This window comes from Rousettus aegyptiacus, unplaced genomic scaffold (assembly GCF_014176215.1).
Source record: "Rousettus aegyptiacus isolate mRouAeg1 unplaced genomic scaffold, mRouAeg1.p scaffold_m13_p_1, whole genome shotgun sequence".
Classification (NCBI taxonomy): Eukaryota; Metazoa; Chordata; class Mammalia; order Chiroptera; family Pteropodidae; genus Rousettus; species Rousettus aegyptiacus.
In genome coordinates, this window is record NW_023416284.1 from 33,181,037 (window position 1) to 33,205,209 (window position 24,173).

General features: G+C 36.0%; 1 protein-coding gene across 2 annotated transcripts in view; it reads right to left on the reverse strand.

Annotated features, from left to right (window-relative positions):
- FAF1 (Fas associated factor 1) overlaps positions 1 to 24,173 on the reverse strand; it is a 341,571-nt gene that overhangs the window by 40,931 nt on the left and 276,467 nt on the right. For both annotated transcript variants that reach the window (XM_016120258.2, XM_016120257.2), the window contains exons 16-17: positions 6,277 to 6,357; positions 5,160 to 5,237 (exon numbers count right to left, since the gene is read on the reverse strand). In XM_016120258.2, the coding sequence (XP_015975744.1) occupies positions 5,160 to 5,237; positions 6,277 to 6,357 (159 nt within the window). The remainder of the gene's footprint in view (positions 1 to 5,159; positions 5,238 to 6,276; positions 6,358 to 24,173) is intronic.

A 24,173-nucleotide genomic window follows, 5' to 3' on the forward strand; every position in this document is an offset into this window, starting at 1 on the left:
CACTTATTAAAATAAGGAAGAGTGCAGAAGGAGCAGGTTTGGGTGGGAGGCTAAAACACATTAAGTTTGTGATGTCTGTTAGACATCTCAGTGGAGATGATGGGCTAGCAATTAGATATTCAAGTCTGGAGTTCGAGGGATGGGATGAGCTGAAGATATAAATTTGTAAGTCAAATGTATAGACAGTATTTAAAGTCATGATACCACATATAATCATCAAAAACGTAGAATGGATCCCATATGGGGACGATTGGTCTGACCCAATTCTGCAGCCATTCTCTGCTCCTGGCAACCAATCGTTCACTAGAGAGCATGGCTAGCTTACTATGAATATAGCCACACTGCTGGATAAAGTAAATCAAGGCAAATGATCATATTTCTTAAATCACAATTCAAATATATGACATTTGGGCTGCTTTTGGATATAAAGAACAGTCGGTAGGTTGTGATTTAGATACTATGAAACTAGAATTTCTAGTCTATTTTAATGGTTCATGAAGGTAACAGCAGAATACTTCAAATTGAAACTATCTAATAAATAGTGGACATATGGTCTATAATTTTCATAAAATACATTTATGTATCTGCACTTACTTTATTAAGTTGCTATAAAGATTCAATCAGATAATGTCTGTAAAGTGCTCAGCACAGAGTTTAGCTCATATTAATTTCTCAATAGATAGTGATGATGCTGATGGCAGGGATGATTACCCTTATGGCCCAGTGTAGTGGTAGTGTCTTTGTGACAAGAAGCAACTTACATAAGGTAAAAACACAAATTATAAAGAGCGGTTTTACTTAAATAACCAATTCATGGTCCCACCTTCATTCTTCAAGTGTGAAGAAATAGGTAAAAAGAATATCAAAGAGGACTCTAGTTCTGCTCTTACCAGGCAATTAGTAGGTAAGAATTTTAAAATAGGCTTTTAAATCCTGCTATGATCTTACTTTCTTCATCTGTAAGACTGTAATGATACTATCGTCTTACTCATTTTGTAGGATGGTTGTGAAGATTAAATAAGAAAACTGAAGGGACATATCAAGCCTTCTAATTCTATGCTCTTCTGTTCTCTCATTTATTGGTCTATAATATTATATAAGATTTTCTACTTGAGAAGGCACCAAGATGTAAAATGAAACAACTTCGGGTAGACAGGCAAATACATAACTTTTTTCTTTTCTGTTTGAGGGAACCAGCAGCACAAAGGAATAGCTTTGTGCCCATTCTCTCTCACCTATGATTTTCCAAAACCTGGCCCTTTAATTTTAGCCTTATCTCTAATTTTTAGACGGTTTTAAATTTGTCCATTTTATTGTTCTCCGAGGAAGACCTGTGCCTTTCTCCCTTTGTTCATTATTACCCAGCTCATGTCCTACCCCTCCCCATCCATCTAACCATCAATCTATTATTAATCCATCCAAAATGCTCTTCTACTTCTATCTTTAACTATCAAAGTCTTACCAATCCTCCAAAGCTGCCTCCTCGGTAAATTCTTTCTTCTTGCCTTCCTAGCCAAAAATCATCTTCCTCTATGTATCTTCAGCAGTCTGTGTTATTTTAATGGGTTTTATAATGTGTTTTGCATTCATCTACCCTCTTGTATTAGACAGTGAGCTCCTTAAGGGTAGGGACTATGTCTCACACATAAAGTATATTTTCCACAGCACCTGTTTTAGTAATTTACACACAGAAGGAGATTAACAGTATTTGCTGAATACTGACTGATTAAAAGAACTGGGAATCAAAAATCTTAGCTAAAACCTTCTCTACTTACAAAAAACTCAGTGGCAAAAAACTGGTCAGAAAGGATTTCTTGAAGGGTATGTAATTCATACCATAAAATCCATCCTTTAAACTGGAATACCAAAAAAAAAAAAAAAAAAAACATTATTTAGGCCTTTGCAGAGATACTTTTACTAAATTGTGCTTTGGCCTCATGACTTTGAATTCCATAAAGTCATAGGAAACTTTTATAAATGACTTGCTATTTCTATTATAGCTATTAGGTACAGCTCCTCTTGAAGGAGAACCATAGGAAACACTGCTTTAAGGTCTTTGTGCTGAAAAATCTGGGTATCTTTTTTGAGAGACTAGCCTTTATCTGATGTTAATGGACAGAATGAAACCTGTAAACGAACTTATTTTCCTTTGGTTTAGCCCAAGAAAAGCATAGAAAAAATTTTGTGGCTCATCTTGAGCAAATGTACAGAACCCTATCACATGTATTTGGTGCCTATGCTAGATTATCTGTTGTCTGCATGTTAATCTTACCTTTGCCTTTATTTTCCTTTATTTACTCTTGTCCTGATTACTACCTTTTCTTTCTTTTTTAATCTATTTGAATTACAAGTCTTTATATAAGTTTCTTGAAACCCATTTTGGAAAGAATAAATACATGTATAAATTAGAAAAATGGAGAGATTTTTGTTGTCGCTTCTTTGTTTCTCCTTCAGAACAATCTTAAAGCCTTTCTCTTTATCATGGCCAAGGACCAGATCAAAATGCATTCTGAGGTTTTACTGATTTCACTCCAACAGTTACCAACAGCAAAATGAGGCCAATCCCCCAATCACTGTAACCACGGTGCCTTGAACTATTCAATGCTTCATTTTTCTATGGGATTTTGACATACTAGAGATAAAATAATACTAGAGATAAAACCACTCTTGTCACTCAATGCAATTATATGAGTTAGGACTTCTTGTTAGAAGGGAAGGCAGTGTTACTCTGAAAAGTCAGGTGACTTGGCTTTTAGTCCAGATTATGTGTCCAACCAGTTTGGCAGCATAGGTGAACTATACTGGGTCTTAGTTTCTTCAGAGGTTGCACAACACCAACTTTTCCCAAAGAGTTGTTTGTTGTATACTTGCGTGCTGAATGAAATATGTTAACTGATGCTCCATAAAAAAAAGGGGGGGAGGCCAAATAAGTCTGGATAAGACTGAATTAAATTAAGATAAATAGAAAGTAGTTTCTTAATGGTGGGATTTATAAGAGCTTTTGATCGTGACTGTCTAGGGAAGGAGAGTAGAGTATGTAGCACTATCTGAACTTGGTTTTCTGGGAGCGCATTAGCAGGCAAGTGCAAGTAATGACTAGCTGCAAAATGTGAGTTGTCTGTGGGTAGGTAGATGTGGTAAAAGGGGCAAATATGTTGTGACAGAAATAAATCTAACTATGGGTGGTGAACACACAATGCAAAATATATATGATGTACTGTTGGAAAAAAAAAAAAAAGTTGTCCTGCCTCCTTGTGCCCCATCCTTTCACATGTTTATAGCTGGAACATATATATTGAGATATACTGAAAATGTTTCTGGAGCCTTTTATGACAGGACAGGCTTTATATGTATTTATAAAGAGAAAATTTTGGCCCAGGCTAAATAAGGTAAATTATTTAAAAAAGTACATATGCTACCAAGCTTGAGATCCAGAATATGCAGTTAATTGCATATACCTGACATTTAGCATGTATATGGTTGAAGATATACTATTAAGAGAGAAAGTATGTGTGAAAGAAAGCATGAGAGTGAGAGTCCTAAAATTTCAAACTATGGTTGTGGAAATAGCCTAAAAGCATAATGACACATTTTTGTGAAACGCACACGATACCTATAGGCACATACTATGATATATGGCCTTGTACTGGAATGAAGTGAAAGAGCATGAGCTTTGTAGTCATAAAGACCAAGGTGAGAGTCTTAGCTGTTTTCATTTCTATGCGTGACTTCTTAATGAGCTTCATTTTTCTAACTGATAAAGGAAATCTCTAACCTTGTAGTTTGTTTTAATGGTCAATGAGTAAGCATATATAAAGCAGCTGACAGAGCAGTTGAGACATAGAAGATGTTCAACAAAATATTTTCTACTTTCCATAACTGAGAGGCTTGAGTGTACAGAGACTAGGATTTGTCAGGCACAGTATTTTGCAGGTATGTGACAGGCACTTAATAAGTGTTTGAACATGAATAAACTTTGATTTTCAAACAGTGAAATATCACACATCTTTCAACACCTGGCTCAAATATCACTTTTGCATTGTCTGATTCTCAAAGCTGTGACCGATTTTTACTTTGCCCCTGAACTCTCTAAGTTTTTTGCTTTTATTTCTCTTATGTTATTTTGCACTTTTTTCCTTGATTTGCTGTTACTTACAGATATGTTGCATCTTTTCTACAAGATGTAATCTCTTCTTGCAGGTAGAAAATATTTTATTATCCTTTGTTTCTCTTTCAGTGCTCAGCACAGTTCTTATTAAAAAAACATCTGTTATGAGTAAGTACAAGGTGGCATCCTTGATTGAGAATGATGACTAATGGAGTTTTCCTTAGCCCAAGTTAGGGCCCTCCGCGCCTCGCTCCCCCGCCCGCCCCGGGCTCTTCCATCACTTGTTAGATGGCTTCCTCTTATTACAAGTGAATCTTGCTCTTAATTTCATGTCTACAAAAAAGTTTTAAAAGTCTTTATCTGTGAAGCCACTCTAGGAAGTCATTTGATACCCTTTCTCTTTGTTCTCACTGCATCTGAGGCAAATCTCTATAATAACTTCACATATGGTATTGTAAATCTATTTTTACAAAACTCAACTCCTGGAGGGGAGGACCCATGTCAGTATCCCTACCTCCTAACAGATTTGGGCACATACTAAGTATTCAAAACACCCCCCCCCCCTTTTTTTTAAAGTAAGTGAATGAAAAATTCTCTATATTGTTATAAACATGACATGAACTCAGGGAGGGGAAAAGCAGCCAAGCTAAATGAATTTCCCATATTTAGGGGACCAGAGTAAGATGCTGTAGAAGTAACTTACAGTATCTTTCAGTGGGTGGAGTGAAACCTGGGAAAATCGCTGAAAACAAAGTCTTGGTATTCTTGAGATGAGACAATACCCAGGAAGGATGGGAGTATTTGTCAGGCAAGAAGAGGGGAAAGAAATTGAAAAGAACATAAAACTACAAATCTAGTACAAGGTGAAGTTCCGTACAACAGTTCAGGAATGGTTCTTTTAAGGAAAGTTTATGTCTTCTATACAAAATGAATCTGGAAAAAGTTGTTGAGTCTGGAAAAAGAAGTTGTAAGAACTATTAACAGCCTCAGTATCAAATGCAATGGAAACAAATCTAACTTTTGAATAACTTTTCTAAAAATTATGTCCTACCTCACGTTCCTCTTCTTGTTCTTTGCGAATCTGCTCCAAACGAAACTGTTCTGCCATCTCTCTCTCGTGAGCTTCCCTCTGCCGATAAAGAGAGAAAGGGAGCCAGCATTCAATAAACACTGATTTACTTAACAAAAAAAAAAAAAAAAAAAAAAAAAGAGAGAGAGAGAGAGAGAGAAAGAAAAAAGAGCTCATTCCCAGCACAGCTCAGAGATACACTGTGGTAATGGAAGTGATGAAAGTGTTTCTTTCTGGAACAAGAATGGAAATGAAAGCAACAACAAAGCATAGCTGTCCGATCATGCCGAGTAGAATCCTAGTCAAACACCTGAGTGGCTCTGGGTAGATCCACCCAAAATCTTCCTCTGATCTTCCTTTCACAATTATCCAGCTCTGTTCACATCAGTCTCTATCATGCATCCATGCTTTCTGATCCCTTGCTGCTAGCATACATTACTGTGTGTCTCCTACCTCTCTTTATCCAGTAAACATATAAAACCTTTTCTATGATATCCTTCCTGGTATTTTCTCACTTCTTGGCTCTCTAAAAAAACTAGAAAAAACTTTCCACTGAAACTTGTGTTCACTAAACTCATAGAACTCAGTGCTTCCTTATAACATTTAGAACCCTTGCCTAAGTGTTATAGCTACCTGTGTTCTTGCCTTAATCCACTCTACACGTCATGAGCCTCCTTTTGAGGGCAGAAACTGGCTTATTCAGTTTCCCCTCCTTCAATGCTCAGTACAGAAGCAGTTTCTCAAGAAACATTAAATAAATCGGCGGTTCTCCACCCTGGCTGCACATTAGAATCAACTGAACAGCTTTTTAAACATTGCTAGGTTTTAACATAGATTCATTAAAAAAGAACAAATAAAATAGATACTAGGCCCATTTTTGTTTTCATTTTCATGGTTCTCACCAAAGTACTTTGTCAAAATGAATTATACTTTAAGGACCAGAGGTAGAATTATATTCTTACTGTTAATTGAATCTAGCTTTCTCCAATGCAAACCCAACATTCTTGGGGATCAAAGTGCTAAAAAGGCTGGCATTTAAATAATGAAAGACCATTTAGAATTGAGTTCTTTATCCCACAAGTCCCGTGACCAAACCTACCTTTGCTCTGTCAGCCTCAAGTGAAAGCCGATAGGCCTCATCTTGCTCTCTCTTCACATTTTCTCTGGCTTCACGTTCATCCTTAAAAGAAAAGATTCAAATGTGTTTTACCATATAACTTTTTAAAAGAAAAAAGTAATGACAATCCCCTTGTTATACTCACATGTAAATTTATTGTAATTAAACATGGCACTTTTAAAGTGTGTAGGATATAAATGAGCAAACAAACATACTAGTAACATAGTATACAGTGAAAATAAAAATGTTTGAGGCCTAGCTCTACCACCTTCAAACTGTGTGACACTGGGCAAGTTATTTAACCTTTCTAGGTCTCAGTTTCCTCAACTGTGAAATAGAAATTATATTGGCCTCATAGGGTTGCGAGAAGTAAACGTACTAATATGCAAACTGTGTAGCAGAGCACCTGACACTTAGTTCGTTTTCATAATGATTACTTCCTTCCACCTTTCTCCTGATTTTCCTCAAACTTGGAGATTGTCAAGAGTTTGAAAGCAAAATACCCTGGTTAACTTCAGTCCACACCATACCACGCCACTAAAGCCTGGTCATCAAATAAGTATTTCCTCACATTTATATTCATGAAGTGTGAATAACTTAGAAGTTCTCTAAGTTGAAGGTCTTTTAGAATATTTTTAGCTTTTGACGTGATTATGCCATCTGCCTACATTTAAACTGTGATTTCATGGGAAATTAAGAGTTAATTCAATTACCAGAATTTCTCATTTGGTAAATTCTGAAATATAGCCAATATACATATACTTAAATTTAATAAATACCCACACCTATTGACATTAGAGTATAGATTCCCTTTTTGGTCATTTCATGTAATAGGATGAATCGTACAGTTACCAATGTTTGACTTTTTAACCTATAAAAATGGAAATTCCATATGGTTTAACTTAATACTCTGTAACTTTTGGTCTCCCTTATGCAGTATACACTTGTTCAAGGCTGAGTATATGCTCAAAATTGTCTTGGATGCTCTCTCTAATACTTGTTCAAGACTAGCCTTCCCCTTGAAGCCTCATACTCCTCTTAGTTTCAATGATTCAACTAATTTCACAATCTCTGGTATGAATAGTAACATTTCATTGATTCCCAATCTTTCAAATAAAAAATTAGGAAGATTTAGATATTTCTGGTCTGGAGCTAACTGCTATTCTATATGTGATGAAAGGGTATGCTAGGGAAAATATATATTGGAACAAAATACCAGGAACAATGTTTAATCTAACTGAGAGATCACTCAGACTGCAAAACAATCAGAAATAATTTACATTTCATATATTACACATGAATAAAAATAGGGTTTAAGAACTTCTACTTAGAGACTTGTACTTAGTCATTAGTATTTATATTTTAAAGAAATAGGGCATATTCCTTTAAATATATGTTCACTAATTTTAACTGAGTATTTCTCACTTTAGTCTATAGGCTATGGTTTTACTGTGACCAGATGCAATCAGCATGATAGGACATATTTTGTGTATGTCTGTTATATTTGCATTTGCCAATTCATTATTCTATAAACTCCTCCCCACACTCAATATACAAGTTTGTACAGAGCAGTCACTTCATAGTTGATTTGGCCATGGCTGATCTATATTTGGTATATAATGTCTTTATTTTTTAAGTCACTGAGGAGAGGTAATAGGATTAGCAGACTTTTGTTCAAGTCCTAGCCTTGCCAGAAGCAAGCTGTGTGTTCTTGGGTAAATAATGTCTCCCTTATCAGTCATGTATTAAAGGACTGAGTTTCTAAGGATTCTATGCCTCTCTGGATAAGCCCATCTTTCCTAATTTAGATATCCCTAACGTAATCAACAACCAATGGAAGTAACCTTATCTTTTTATATTTCAAGTGTGGAAATATTTAAGATGTTTAAAATTTTAATTTTATCTTAGTTTCCTGATCCTACCCCTTCATGTTAGTTTAGGTTTCTCTTGTAACATTCTGTACTTTACCTTTAAGATATTTATCACAATTGCATTATCATATAATTATTTATTTAATGTGAGATTCCCCCATGACACTCTAAGTATCATAAAGGAAAGGATCTTATCTTTATTATATATCTCTGTATTCCAAGTGTTTCACACAATGCCTAGCTTTTGAGAAGTGTTTAATAAGCATCTGTTGAATAAATGAATCATCTTTCTAGGCATAAAATATTTAATGTCTGCAGTAAAAATTGAGGAAAAAAGATATAGCTTATTCACAAAGCAGGCCCATCTGAGTCAATGAAATTGACTGGCTGGGCAGAAATGACCTGTTATGACACTATGTACACACAACAAAGGAACCTTCTGAAAGCTACCACAGCTGGAAGCCCTTTGAGCACAAATATAGTTTATAATAAAAGCATTCTAAGTAAACAGCTCTGTTTAAAAAAAGACTGTTGCAGATATGAAAGGCCATTAAATACAGGGATCCCTGCCACAAAATGTGGCACCTGTTGTGAGAGGACTTCCTGAACCAGCTTACTTGCTTCCTTCCCTTCCTCTCCTCTCCCTTCCATTTCTCTTCCCTCCCCTCCCTCTCTCAAATATTCATCAAGCACCAATTTTAGAATAAGGCATCGTGCTAGCACTGGGGATACAAAGGCAGGCCAGCTGAATGGGGGAAGACATGGATAATCATGCTCGGACCACCTTCATTATTATTTTATGGAGTCTACTGATTTACTGTGAAGAGTCCAAGGTTTAAGGTTTATATTATTTTCTTTCTGTTCTTTAAATAATGTCACTTTCTCCACATGAAAGACTTTCTGCTCCATCAGTTCTATCACTCAAAATCCTACCAGTTTTTCATATACTTGTAGAAATATAAGAGATGAACGTGTTCAAAAGAGCCACCATATAGATGAAGAAAATGAAATCATATGAAGGTAAATGATTTACACAAGACCACCTGAATGGCAGAGCTTACGCTTGAATACAGGTCTCCTTACAGCTTCTTCCCCCCACCCGCTTTATCACAATCCAATGCTCTTTCCCTTGCCCACAGGCCCTCCCACTCTGTTGCAGACAGAAGGGCATGCTCATAATGAATTTTCCTAAACTCATCATGTTCACAGCTTTTTGTGTGTTGGTAGTTGCTTGAGAATGGCTATCATTTCTTCTTTTCTGTCTTGTAGATTTTATACTTGTCTCTCCAAGTGTCCTGTTCTCAGTCATCTCCAATTTTGGGGTTTAGAGAACACTGCTTAGGTATTTTTTCCATATTATGCTATATGATTAGATTTGAAAGAAAATTCCAGGTGCTCTAGTTAACATTTCATGTATAAATTTGTTCTTGTAACCTGTAGATGTGAAACTTCTGTGTCCTACAAATACTGTCCTTGCGGAAGATTCCCTTGCTGAAGACACATCAGACAAAGTGACTAGAAATAAATGTTGATTGTGTAGAGGTGAGACAGCCAGATACTCAGGCTCAGGAATAGGTTTCAGGTGCTTCCTCAGCTATGGCTTGGGCTGCTTAGTATGAAAATACTTCTTGTTACACTAGAATGAGAAGTTGCTCAGAACTAAGAGCCGCCACTGGAGCCTTTCATCTCTAGCCACTGGAGCCTTTCATCGCTAGCTACTGGAGCCTTTCATCTCTAGCATACTTGTCACTGCTCTCATGCTGCTTTGCGCTACACTCAACTGTATTTTTGTCTCATTGCTCCTGATCTGAGCTGTAAGCTTCCACAGGGGGAGGACTCTTATCTTCTATAGCATCTAGGGTACTACCTTATGTACAGCAAGCATTCAATACATATTTGTTAGATGAAATAGTGACATTATCAATGCTCAACAGTTATATACCTGAAATTCTGAAGCCTCTAAGTATTCTTCAGACTAGTAATTTTTATATAAGTATATTTCCTATTCAGAATATCATAATGACTTGTTAAAAGTGCTGGAATTAGAATTCGAACCTCGTCCTCTTCTCCCTAAAAGCCTATGTTTCTTTTCCTCCACTGTAGCACACTAGGTAGCTCGGTATAATTCTATATTTCTGAGAAAACAGCCATTGAATCAGATTTCATTATAACCCATTAAAAATAATGAAATCATTTTATGAGCTTTCAGATGGTTCCAATGAGGAACTTAACCAGAAATGAAATTTAGGTGTAACTTGTTATTCCTCAGTAGTCTTTAAAACTAGTTAACATCGGTTAATTCCCAAAAGAAGAATTCAAAATTCCAAATTGTCAACCTGAAGCAGGCAAAAGTGGTTAGGCTTATTTAAAGTTTTTTAGCAAATGCACACACAAAAACATATACACATACACACATATATACATACAGCATTTATTCGTTGTTCTGAATGTCCAGATTAGAATGTATACCCTGCTCTTTGCCCAAATAACTAGGACCTTGTAAAAAAAAAAAATGGCCCTGATTTTTATTCTTAAAGAGTTATGAACTAAGATAATCTGAAATTCCTTCGATATAGAGATAATAGATAAAACATAGCAAAATGTTAAGAAGTATTACTCAGCAGGTGAGAAAGAAAAAAGAAAGAAATTCCTAGATACAATAAATAAAGAAGAAACTAAAAATCAGAGCTGTAAATTAGGAGGTAAAATAGAACTTGACGAGGTAGGTTATTCATCTTGGTGATCGAAGGCTCAGCTGGACAAGAGGATTTTATTTTTGACACAAGCAAGATAGGGAGTTGGAAAAGTTATTGTGGGATAACTTCAGCAGTCTAATATAAATATAATTAGAGTCTGGAAGTAGGGTATAGGGGAAGAAAAAATATTTTAAGATATACCAGTGACTGACGGGAGGGGTAAGAGAGTTATTGCTTATTAGACTGCCTAGAATCTCCAGTTCAGTGGTGAATAAAAGTGATGTGAACAGATACACCCTGATCTTAGCAAGAAAACATTTGGTCTTTGACTAGGAAGTAAAATGTTAGCTTGTAGGTTTTTTATAGATACCTTTATCAGGTTCTACTCTATTCCTATTTTACAAAAGTTTCTATCAGGAATGAATTAACTTTTGTCTAATGCTTTTTTTGTATCCACTAAGATGATCATATGGTAAATCACACTAATTGATTTTCAAATCTAGGGCAAGAGAAGGAAATAAAAGGCATCCAGAATGGAAAAGAAGAATAACTCTCTTTACTCACAGATAAAATAATTAGAAATATGGAAAATACTATGGATTCTACCAAAAAGCTATTAGAATAAGTAATTTTGGTAAGGTTGCAGGATATAAAATTGATATACAACAAGCAACTGAATTTCTGTACACTAGCTACAAATGATCAGAACTTACAATTAAAACGAACACCACTATAATAGCATTTAGTATATGAAATACTTAGGATTAAATTTGACAAAAAAGATGTACACTGAAAATTACAAAATATTGGTGAGAGGAATTAATAAAGACCTAAACAAATGAAGAGATGTATAATTTTCATGTTTTAGAAGTCTGTATTTTTACATGTCGGTTCTCTCCAAGTACTGTACAAATCCAATATAATTTTAATAAAACTAAAGTAGTATTTTTGTAGACATCAACAAACTTGTTAATAGATATGGAAATGCAAGGGGTCTAGAAGAACCAAAACAACTATGAAAAGAAGGACAATGTTAGAGGATTTACACTACTTGATCTCAAGATTTATTATAAAGCTAAAGTAGTTGTATATGGTATTGGAATAAAGGTAGACAAAAGAATACTGCAACGGAATAGAGTGTGGATATGGATCTATGCATATATGATCAACTGAGTTTTTAATAAAGATGCAAAGGCAATTCAGTGGAAAAAGGATAGACTTTCCAAGAAATAGTACGAGAACAACTGGACATCTATGTGTCTCTCTACACTCTTCCCACCGCCAAAACAAAACAAAACAAAAAACAAAAAATACTTCAATCCATACTTCATACTATATATAAAATTCAATTCCGGAAGCTAAGCAGGGTTGAGCCTAGTTAGTACTTGGATGGGAGACCACCTAGGAAGACCAGGTGCTGTAGGCATAAAGAATAAAAAAATAAGGGATTGTAAGATGACAAGTTCCTTGCAATCTGTGAGGTCAACCAAGGGTTGCCTCGCCTAAAAAAAAAAAACAAAAAAAACAAAACTCAAATGGATACAGACCTAAGTATAAAATCTAAAGCTATAATACTTTTAGAAGAAACATGGGAGAAAATAGTGACTGTGGGTTAGGCCAACATTTCTTAGATAATACCCAAAAGCACGATAGATAAAAAATATCTAAAATAGACTTCATAAAAATTAAAATCTTCTGTTTTCTCAAAGATAATCGAAAGTGATAAAAAGCCACAAACCAGGAGAAAAATCTTTGAAAACTATTTATCAAATAAAGAACTTGTATCTAGAACATACAAGAATGCTTAAAATGCAAAAATAACAAAGAACTCGATTTTAAAAATGGGCAAAAGATCTGTACACTTCACCAAAACAGACATATTCATAGTAAGTAAGCACGTGAAAAGATACTCAATCTCATCCGTCATTAGGAAAATGCAAAATAAAACTACAATGAGGTACTATTATATACCTATTAGAAGGTCTAAAATTAAAAGACTAACGGTACCAAGTGCTGACAAGAATGTGGGGCTACTGGAACTCACACACTGCTGGTGGCACAACCACTTTGGAAAGCACTTTGGAACCTCTGTCCTAATAAAACAATTCCCTTTCATGAGATTTCAGAGAATGAGAATTGTAAGACATTTTTCAGTGGCTTTTATGTCAATTTTAAGGCAATCATGACTAGGTTTTGGAGAAACAAGTTCTTTAATGGAAACCAAATATCAGTCAGAGACTCAAAAGCAGAGGTTTGTGCAGAACCGAGTGACTTAGTTACTGAAGGCAACCGACACGAAGTGGGCTCCTCTCAGGACCCAAGAAGACAGTACTGAAATGCGAAGTTAGAGACTGCCCAGCGTCATTTCCAAAACAGTAAAGAGAGGGGGGGGACGGGAAAAAACAATTTAGTGAGAACTAAAACTACCCATTCTTAGCCTAGTCCACTTGATTTTAGTAAATGAAAAAGATGATGGTGATGGTGGTCATATACAAGGTTGACTCGAAAGTACAGACTGACAGTCTTTCCACTGAGGATGAGGGGCACCTCAGTATTTAGAGTGATTCAAGCAAAATTTGCAGTTTTGTTTCAGTGACTGACAGGAACTAAGCTCAGGCAGTTACCTGAGCCATTATATCGTCTAGTGGCTACTGGAGACTAGACTTGCCCTATATGTTAGCAGCCCGTTTCAGGATCCAGGATAGTTAACAATGAAGGAAGCACTGGCGGGGAGGGGTCTGTTGAAATATTGCATTTCAGTATAACTGAATACACGAGCATTCTTTGTGTGTGTATGTGTGTATAATCTGAGCTATTTTGCTATTTTTAAAACTTGTTTTAAAAAGTCATTTATGCAAAATTTCAAAGCGCAAACATTAAATTATCATTAAAAGGTAGCATTGTTAATGCTAGGTGATGGCTGCGTAACATTGTGAATACACCAAATGCCACCGAATGATGCACAGTGAAATAGTTAACTTTATATTATGTGACTCCTACTGCTATTTAAAAAAATTACTAGAATGAAAAGATATTGTAAAATTGCTGTATACCCATATAGTGGAATACTACTCAGCAATTAGAAGGAAAGAATTATTGACGCATGCAACAACACAGATGAATCTCAAAATAATTATGCTGAGTGAAAGAAGCCAGACTACAGAGAATACACTGTATGATTCAATTTTTCATAAAATTTGAGAATATGAACACAAATCTATAGTGACAGAAAGATCACTGGTTGCTTAGAGGGTTGACAGAGACAGGAGGAAGGGATTACAAAGGTGTATGAGGAAAGTTTTGAAGAGTGATGGGTATGGAGATGTTTACTATTTTGACTATAGTAAGGGTCTCATAAAGGTATACATATGTCAAAACTTTTCAAATTATACACTTTATGTAGGTGCAGTGTATAATACATCAATAATAAGTAATACTAAATAATACTAAACACTAACATGAAAAAAATAAGAGATAATACTAAATAATACTTAAAAAAGTAATGTATGGATTAAACAGCAGCTCGAACACAAGTGAACAGAGAATTACTGAAGTAGAAGTAATCTGAAGAAATTAACTGCAACACAGAGAGATACAGAGGAATAAAATACAATACAGAAGTTAAGAGAGATGGAGAATATAAAGTTGACCCTTTAACAGTGTAGGGGTTAGCTCCCATGCCCGCCCTGTGCAGTAGAAAATCCTTGTATAATGTTTGACTCTCCCAAAACTTAATTACAGTTGTCCCTCAGTTTCTGTGATGGATTGGTTCCAGGACCCCTGTGGATACCAAAATTTGTGAATGCTCAAGTCCCTCATATAAAATGGCTGAATATAAGCATACAGTCAGCTCTCTGCATTTGCAGAGTCCCAACCACAGATCAAAAATACTTGTTTTGATCTGCAGTTGGTTGAATTCATAGATGTGAAACCCAAGGGCACAAAACTCAGGGATTTGGAGGCGGACTGTGTATTTACTGAACAAAATCTGCATGTAAGTAGGCCTGTGCAGTTCAAACCCATGTTGTTCAAGAGTCAAATGCAATGAGAGTGTCTAAGATGTATCTGCTAGGAATTCTAAAAGAAGGGAATACATATATCTGAGAATGGAGCAACATTCAAAAAGATAGTGTTTCTGAATTTTCCAGTATGGATGAAAGATAATAAGTGGCCCAAAACTATTTCAAATGGTAACTTCTAGTTCTATAAAACCTACTAAACTGAATAAATGAATAAATTGGTTAAGATTACCACGGTCAAGGAGTAGAGTTTGAATGTCCCCTCAACTGAAGAATATCAGCACTCATTCCTGCCTCTGTTGACCTAATAAGACCTTGGATGACTGGGTTGTAGTAACAGAAACAGCACTTAGAACCTTGTTAATCAAAGTGTGGTCCAGCATTGAAATCAACTGGAAGTTTGGCATAAATGCAGAATCTTGGGCCCCACTTAAGACTAAACAAAATACAAATTTTAATAAGACCTCTAAGTGATTCCTATGCACATTTAATTTTTAAAAAGCACTGCTTAAGAAGACCATATCAGTTTTTTAAGCAGGAGATCTTACAGATAACATGAATCTCTTTGCTTAAAAGTAATATATCTAACATTGCTTAAGTGACAGGTGGTGGGATGTTATTTTTGCTTTCATGAAAGCCATAAATGGGAAAGTTCATCCACACTGGTGCAGAAGAATGGTTAAATACTAGAACTAGTAACTAATCTTTTAGCAGCCAGGCAGAAATTTGGGAGACAAGATCTGTGCTTTTGAATAGAAACCCCAAAATAGGTTCCCAAATGGACATGTTGATTGCTCATGTAGGAACATGTCCAACTGAGAGCATATATTCTAAAAAAGATAACAGAGGGAGACAAATATATTTCCTCTCCAATATGATAGCCCAGTTACATGTAAAGTCCAGCAAAATGTCCTGGAGATTTTTTTGGTTTCTGGTTGTGCGTGTGCAACAAAGATGATGTAATGGTTTTTGATAAAATCTGAATATTATGTTCTGTGGCCACTTTTCCAGTCAGGATTCCTTCCTGAAAGTAGAAAGATAAGACAAGAGGAAGAAGCTTACTTTCAATCATAGGTCAGCAAACTGTCTTTGGGCCAAAGCTGGCTTGTGGTTTGTTTCTGTAAATAAAGCTTTACTGGAACACAGCCATTCCCATTTGCTCCAATATACCGATGGCTACTTTTGTGGTACAACAGTACAGTTGAGTAGCTGTGACAGATTAGAGTATATGGCCCCCAAAATTGAAAATATTTACTATCTGACCCTTCACAGAAGAAGTTTACTGACCCTTAAAAATCATTATAAATGTTGGTTTCAGCCTTTAAAATTTTTAACTCTAAGTAAATAGGAAATAAAACCCTAATGAGATTTAAAGTTTGTGAAGATCTAGGGAGAGCTTCAAGAAAAGGAAAGGTCAAATGGAAAGAGTAACTAATTTATTACCAAAAAAAAATAATAATAATAAAAAAAATAAAAATAAATCAGAAGCCATAACCTAGCTGACATTAGTGTGAAATATTTAAAGTAAAAGGTCTCACAGCAGCGTATTTCAAATTTTACATGGGCTAATAACAGAAAGTCTTGAAAGGGATTTCATATCATAAAGTGATTTGATTAAATATAGAATGCAAGAGAAGTACATACTTGGATAGGTTTCTAGGGATCTAGGAAAAGTGGAGAAACAATTTCTAACTCTGGACACATTTGAACTTAGAGACTCAGATATAGCACTTTTTGTCCTAAATCACTGGGGTATCTTGGCCTAGTATCAGGCAATGACTGTTGTACATCTCTTGTGAGTAATACACGGGGCCGGATATTGTGGGAAAAAGAAATATATTAAAGTAGTCTCAACTTTAAAAAGCATTTTAAATTTAATCTGAAAGGAAAAAAGGGACAAAGGATATATATATCCTGAGAGAGAGAGAGAATTAGATTTTATAGTTACATACTGCTGTTATTAAATTTCTATTGTTGAAAGCATAGTGTCAATAAAAGACTTACCTTTCTAAAATAAAAACCATTTCATGACGCTCCTCTTTTCTAACTTTCAATGATCTCCCCATACCTTCAGGATAAAGTGTAAATTTCTTAGCACAGTTGCTCCCACGTACTGTATCAGTGTCATTGCCCACTTCCCTCCTTCCAAATACCCTCTGCTCCAGCCTTACGAGCCCTCTCACAGCTCCCTGAACAGACCAGGCTTTACATGCTTCTCTGCGTTTGTAAATCTTTTATCCTTGGCCCGGACTACTCTGCATCATTTCTACCTTAGGCTCAACTAAATTGTCTAGGCATTCACAGGCACCCTTCCACTTCCACTCTGAGTTGAATGGCTTCACTTCCATGTTCTATTCACATTGCGTTCTTCTAATTACATATTTACATATTTGCCTCTTTCACTAGACTGAATACTTAGAAGGATACTGTCTTATTAATTTCTGAATTTCCAACACAAGTTAACACTGCCAAGTTGGCCTTTGTTAGATAATAGTTAACATTAATGCATGCTTACAATATGCCAGGCACTCTTCTAACTAGTTTATAAATTATTTCATTCAGTCCTCACATCTACTGATAAATGGAGGAAAGAAAAGAGGTGACTATAAATATAAGAAGGTGACTACATATATAAGAAGAAAGTGTAAGGGAGCCAAGGAACCTAGATCTAGAAACTGTCATGAATCTCGAAAGTATCAATAGCCTTTGCAAGCTAAGTGTTCTTTTTTACTTTCCTCTTGCTACCATTATTGCCATTACCCCCATTTTGAGTTCTGAGATTTATAAGATGGCTAGAAGTCTTGAGAGTAATCAGGCAGGGGGGAATAAGAAAATACCTCTACTGAGGAAAATTATTCTCTTGCATAGGGGTACTAGATTATTCCTGGGCAACCCTGCACGGGTGACAAATTTCTCTTCAGGGGATTCTTCATGCTGATGACTGGGCATAGTGCCTGTACACAGTAGGTATTCAGCAAATGTGGACTGAATTGAAGTGGGAGGACAATTTCTAAAAAAGACTGGTCGGTCCTTGGCAATTGTGTAGATTCAGTGATGTCAAAAAAAAAAAAAGTGAAATAATTCAAATATTTGACAATTTAAAGACAAGTTTTCTAAGCCTGCTTCCAAAGCTAAACTGATCATTTTATTTTCTAAGTAACAGATTAGTGTGGGAACATAAGAAGTGGATTTTAGCAATTAAATTATTCGTATGGGGACTAAATCATTAGGCACCAGAAAGATGTAAGAATCTGCCTCTATTTCTTCTTTAGTGTTTGGGCAGTAAAAGATTTTTTTTTTTTTAAATTCTCTACGTGATCTAATTAGGATAGAACTGGAGTTCAGCTATTTAAGATTTTATTTTTGAAAATTTCTCAAGCCATAGGATATTCTGACAATCTTGATATGTTAATATTTCTTAAGTATCAGAATTAGACATTACTCTAAAGAAGATATAAAAATGGCCAACATCATTAATCATTAGAGAAATGCAAATAAAAACCATAATGAGATACCACCTCATATCCACTAGGATGGCTATTAGTTATTAGAGAGAGGCCGAGGGGAATGTTGTGAGGAGGTGAGGTCAGAACCCTTGTATACTGCCGGCTGGAATGTAGAAGATGCAGATGATGTATAAACGGTTTGGTGGCTCCTCAAAAAGTGAAACAGAATTACCACATGATCCAACAATCCACTTCTAGGTATATACCCAAAAGAATTGAAAACAAGGACTCAAACGATACAAATGTTCACTGCATCATTATTCACAATAGCTAAAAGGTGCAAACAATCTAAACATCCATCAACAGAAGAATGGATAAACAAAATGTGGTATATCCATATGATGGAATATTATTCAGCCATAAAAAATAACGAAGTGGTGATATGCTACAATGTGGAGGAACCTATATGAAAGAAGTCAGACACAAAAGTCACATATATATGTTTCCAGCTGTGTGAAATAGCTAGAACACGCAAATTCAGAGAGATAGAAAGTGTTGCCTGCCAGGGAGTGGCAGGGGACAGGGGGAGTTGGGAGAGTGACTGCTTGATGAGTATGAGGGTAATGAAAATGTTTTGGAACTAGAGGTAATAGTTGCACAATACTCTGAATATGCTAAATATACCATTCAATTGTACACTTTAATGTTATTTTAGGTTATGTGAATTTTGCCTAAAAATACCAAGTACCAAAAAAAGTACAGAAGGAAGCAAAATAAACTGCTGTCTGGATAGCTACAGAACCAAGAACTAAATAACAACAAAGTTCGCTACAGTGGAAGAAGGGGAATGAGCATTTTTATCTGTCTGCACTTAAAATATGAATGACAAGGGCACTGCTTGAAAAGATGTTTTAAACTGGCATTCAAAAGAAGTGCTGCCTGACAGCACTGGCTCCATCCATGGTGTACTGCAGGCAGGACATGCACCTTCCAGCCAAACAACTGGATTCTAGTCCTCCTTCCATTCTGATGGCAGAACAATACAGGGAAAAGGTCATGGGCTTCAAACACAGACAGACTTGGTTTGAATTCTAGGACTGCCACTTAACTTCTGAGTCCTTAGGCAAGTTCTTTGACCTCTTTCATCACTGATCGGTTTTATCTTTAATGAGAAAAATACCTCCTTGCTGGATGATTGGAAGGATGAAATGAAATGATGAATACCTATCACTAAGCATAGTATCCAGACTGCAGTGGGCATTTGATAAATGTTATTCTAATCGTCACCACCATCATCATCATCCTAATAATATCAATCTCCTTCCTTCTAATAACTAGAGTTGTAACTTCAGGTCAATGAATTTCTCTGAATTTTTCCTAAGGATGACATGGAGAGAATCTGGAGCAAATCACAGCATTTTTTTTCTATAGGTAAATTGGTAATGGTAAAGAGGAAGCAGAGGAAGGTTTACAAAAACTTATATGAAAACAAACCTCAGGTCTCTGAGGCATCTTCCCATTGTTCCCTGGCTGACTGCTGTGCTCCACCCAAGTCACTGTCTCTGTCCCAGGCCTCTGATAGGCATCCCAGGGCCAAAAATAAGAACATTAGAGGTCCTAAACACAGATCATACACCATATGTAACTTAGAAGAAAAGCAATATTACACTGTAAGTTTTAAAAGTCTTGACAAAATTCTGATTTTCCTCATGATTACTTTGATTTTTCTGTAATATTGAATTCCAAAAGGCTATCTCTCTCCTTATTTTTCCTATCTGTCTGGTGTTCCTACTCTGCTTACTACATATGTGCTTAGTCTGCCTTTAGGTAATCACATTCCTAGTTGCAGGTTGTGAGGGCTAATAGAAGGGAGGCTCTTTAGCATGAGGGCCCAGGGTCAGCCCCTAACTTTGCTCTACTTTGGGGTGACGCAAGATGTGAAGATTAAACAGAGGAACACATGGTGAGATGTTGCTCTGAAATGTACTAAGGTTCCAGACTGGAAGAAATGATCATTTTTCTAATGGAATCAAGAATGACTTAGGCGGCTTCATCCACTCTGTGGTAAGAATGAATTCCCCAGCCCTAGGCCTAATTCATCACGGTGGTTTCCATTCTGTAAAACAGCTCTCATTAATCAAAGCTACCATGAACTAAGTCATTGCAAAAGGAAACGGTAGTACTTATTAATAAATATCCTTCTCCCTGTGTTTTTATCTAAGACTTTTAATCCTTTAAAGTATTGTATTTCAAAGTTTACAAAGCACTTTCACATGTGATACTCACGAATAATTAGTTTGGCAAGGAAAGAACTTTTATCCCCATTTAGGGATGAGGAAACTTGGAAAGTTTAAGTGATTTTCTCAGGGTCACATGGCTTGTCAGAATTCAGGCCACGTGGTACCTCATCTAGAGCTCTTTCTGTCATCTCACTTCTCTTCAACCTACATCTTCATTTTGTTTCTACCCTTCTAAATTTTTTTACTTCCAAACACTGAAAATATAGTCCTTAAATCAGTGTAGGAGATAATCATGGAATGATTTTCCTGGAAATAAACTGTTTCCATTTGCTGCAAGGAAAAACTATTTCTACTTGCCAAACAAACTGAATAGGGAAAATAAATATAGGTTTAGTGTATTTCATTACCAACTGACTCTCCACAGAGAAGAGCAAGATGGTAAGGAATGGATATGAATCTCCAGTCTTGTATTTCCTTGCAGGGTTGTCATTATCTATTTACATGTTTATTTCTCTCTCTAGACCCTAAGTAAATTGAAGAGACTTTTCTTTGTTTATTTCTGTATCCCTAGTTCCAAGGAGTGCCTGGTACTTTGTGGATCCTTAAAAATGGAACAATAAATGAGCATTTGGCTCCAGAGGCATTTGCATTATAAGTTTCTATTTGTTAAATTGATTTCCTGAGAAAATCATTAATGAATTGCTAGTGTTCAAAAAACAGTGAAATAAGCATTATGGCAAACCTGACACTCAACATTCTTTCAGGTTTGATACCTATTATACCAAAGACTGAGTCTAACTATTAGACTAGCTGGTTATAGTTTAAACTTTAGCTATTGAAAGTTTTAAACAGAGAAATTTTGCTTTTTAAAATTATTATCTCCATTTTATTTTAAATTAAATTTATTGGGGGTAATATTGGTTAATAACATTATATGAGTGTACAATTCTATAACACATCATCTGTATCTTGCACTGAGTGCTCACCACCCAAAGTCTAGTCTCCTTCCATCACCATAAATTTGACTCCCTTTATCCTCTTCATCCTCCCTCAACCCTTCTTCCCCTCTGGTAATCACCATACTGTTGTCTGTGTCAAGAAGTTTATTAGCCAGAGAAATTTCAAGCTAGTCCATTGCAGGACTATAAAAACAGAGAGATGAATTCACAAGTAGCAAGTAACTTCCAAGTCCTGAGATGGTCTTGCTTTGCTAGAATGTAAGTCTCTGGAATTTCCGGTGGAGATGTTTAGAAAAGATTCTTTTTCATCTGGTTAAAAGTGGTATGTGGGAGTGAGTTGAAAAGCTGGATTTAAGACTGGTTTGCTAATTTCTTTAGTGGCAGGATTTCAAATGATGAATTGCTGTCTCAGTGTCTGCTTTGGAGGAAGCAGGCTAGCTTGTGAGAGTTTATGTTATGGCTAAACCAATCCAAGGGAGGATGTAAGTATCTGCTGGTAACCTAGAATGAAACCTGCCCATTTGTCAAGCATGATGCCTCAGGTTCAGACTCTTGTCATCTCCTGCTTAGACTATGGAGTTAGCTTCTTAATTGGTCTCCCTTAACTGGTCCTTCCTCATAAAACCAATTCATTCACTTACATTTTACAAAACACTTATGCACACCTACTATATGTTAGGCTTTGTGTTAGAAACTGGAAGCAATAAGATGAATAAGACACAGTATCCTTTCCTCACTAGTTACAGGAGATAGATGTATAAGCTTGGAAAGGAAGGCAATACATATGAGGGTCTATTACAGGTTAATCATTTTACTTATACTGTTTCTTTTCATTCCCACAATACTGCAGTGGGGTAATACTATTTCCATTTGACGTATGGGGAAACTGAGACTCGAACTGGCTACATAATTTGTAGTGTACAGTTTGTCAGGGGCTGAATGAGGTTTTATACTTAGGCCTATCTGTTTCTAAAGCCTATGCTCCTTTCACTAAACCAATGGTCTCAAATTTTAACATACATAGGAATCACCTGTCATATAGAAAACTTATATGCACAGATTCTGATTCAGTGGATCTAGCATGGAAGCTCAAAAATCTGTTGTTACAAACAGACCACACTTTGTAAAGCACTGTACCTCAAAAAGAAAATAAAACCAGAGATAAATTACAACATAATAAGTAATATAAAAAAGATATGAACAAAGTGATGAGCATAGCCATTAGAATTAATTTTCTTAATTCCAAATCTAATCATGTCATTTCCTGATTAGATGATGACTACTCACTACCCACAGTTTAAGGTTTAAATCTATAGATGGGCACAGAAGTAACTTCAAGATGTGGCCCTAATGCATATTTCTAGGTTCCTCTCTCCTCCCTTCCCTGTACTAACACCTCCTTCTGGCCTTACTGAATTACTTCTCAATGCTCACATGCCCCAAGTCATTTCACATCTCCAAGCTGTATCACATTTCCGCATTTTTTCAATGTGCTTCCTCCTTAATCCAAATGATTATTTCCTACTCATTCTCCCAAACTCAGTTGATATTATTATTATAAAAAATATTTTGTAAGTACTTACTAGATGCCAGGCACCAACTAAGCTCTTACATATACCAACTAATTAGTTATCAACTAATTGAAGAAACTGAGGCACAAAGAGAGTACGAGATTTTTATCAAGGTTACAGAGCTGCTAAATGGCAGAGGTAGGGTTTGAATTCAGGCAATATGACACCATAAGCTCTCAGCCGCGAACTTACAGTTGCCTCTCATGAGACAGCGAGCAGCTCTTAAGCAAGGACTCTCTTTCAGTTAACCAGAGCCTAATTCAAACCATCTCTCTCTTCAGATTCCTCTAGCATACTCCCATCTCTTAATCTTCTCATCTCTTAATCTTCTATTCCACTTGCACATGGACTTTGTCTCCCTGTTTTGAATCTAATTGTTCTCTACTTGCTTCATGAACTGAGGTTTCCTATATCGCTATAAGTGGCAGGCTCTCTGAGAGTAGAGACCGTGTCACTCAGTGTAGCTTGGCACAATGGCAGGCACTGAAGAATTTTTGTTGGACTGAAATTCAGAACAAGCATTTTACCAGCTAAACTATGTTCAGTGGTTAAAGAGAAAGCACGTGAATGGGGAACGGGTAGTTCCTCCAATGTGAAACGAGGGAGTAAGTGGGCAGGTATGTGTTAATTTCTCTCTTGACAGAAGCTGTCATTTTGAGAAGCAAATATGAAAAAGCTCTTAAGCATATGAAAGACTATTCTCCATGGTTGTCTGGTCCTGACTTTCAAACTGTAATTCTGTAGTGTGGTCTCATAGTAAAAAAGTAATTAGCTACAACTATAAATTTAAATTCATATTTGGATTAAAAAGCTGTCTCGAAGGTTTCACCCCCTGCTCAGATAAGGGATGTTCACACTTTGAGTTGGTTGCAAAGCTGAATCTTTGGATGGCTTTGCATGAATAAACTAGTTCAGGACTGCAATGTTCTTTGTCTGAGTTACACCTGGAATATATGCAGTGAATAGGTTCCATAGACTGTATTCTTTGCACTTACATACAGTTATTCTAGTTTAACTTTTCTCAGAGTAACCCTTTACGACTGCTAAAATAATATAATCAAATATATACACATGCAC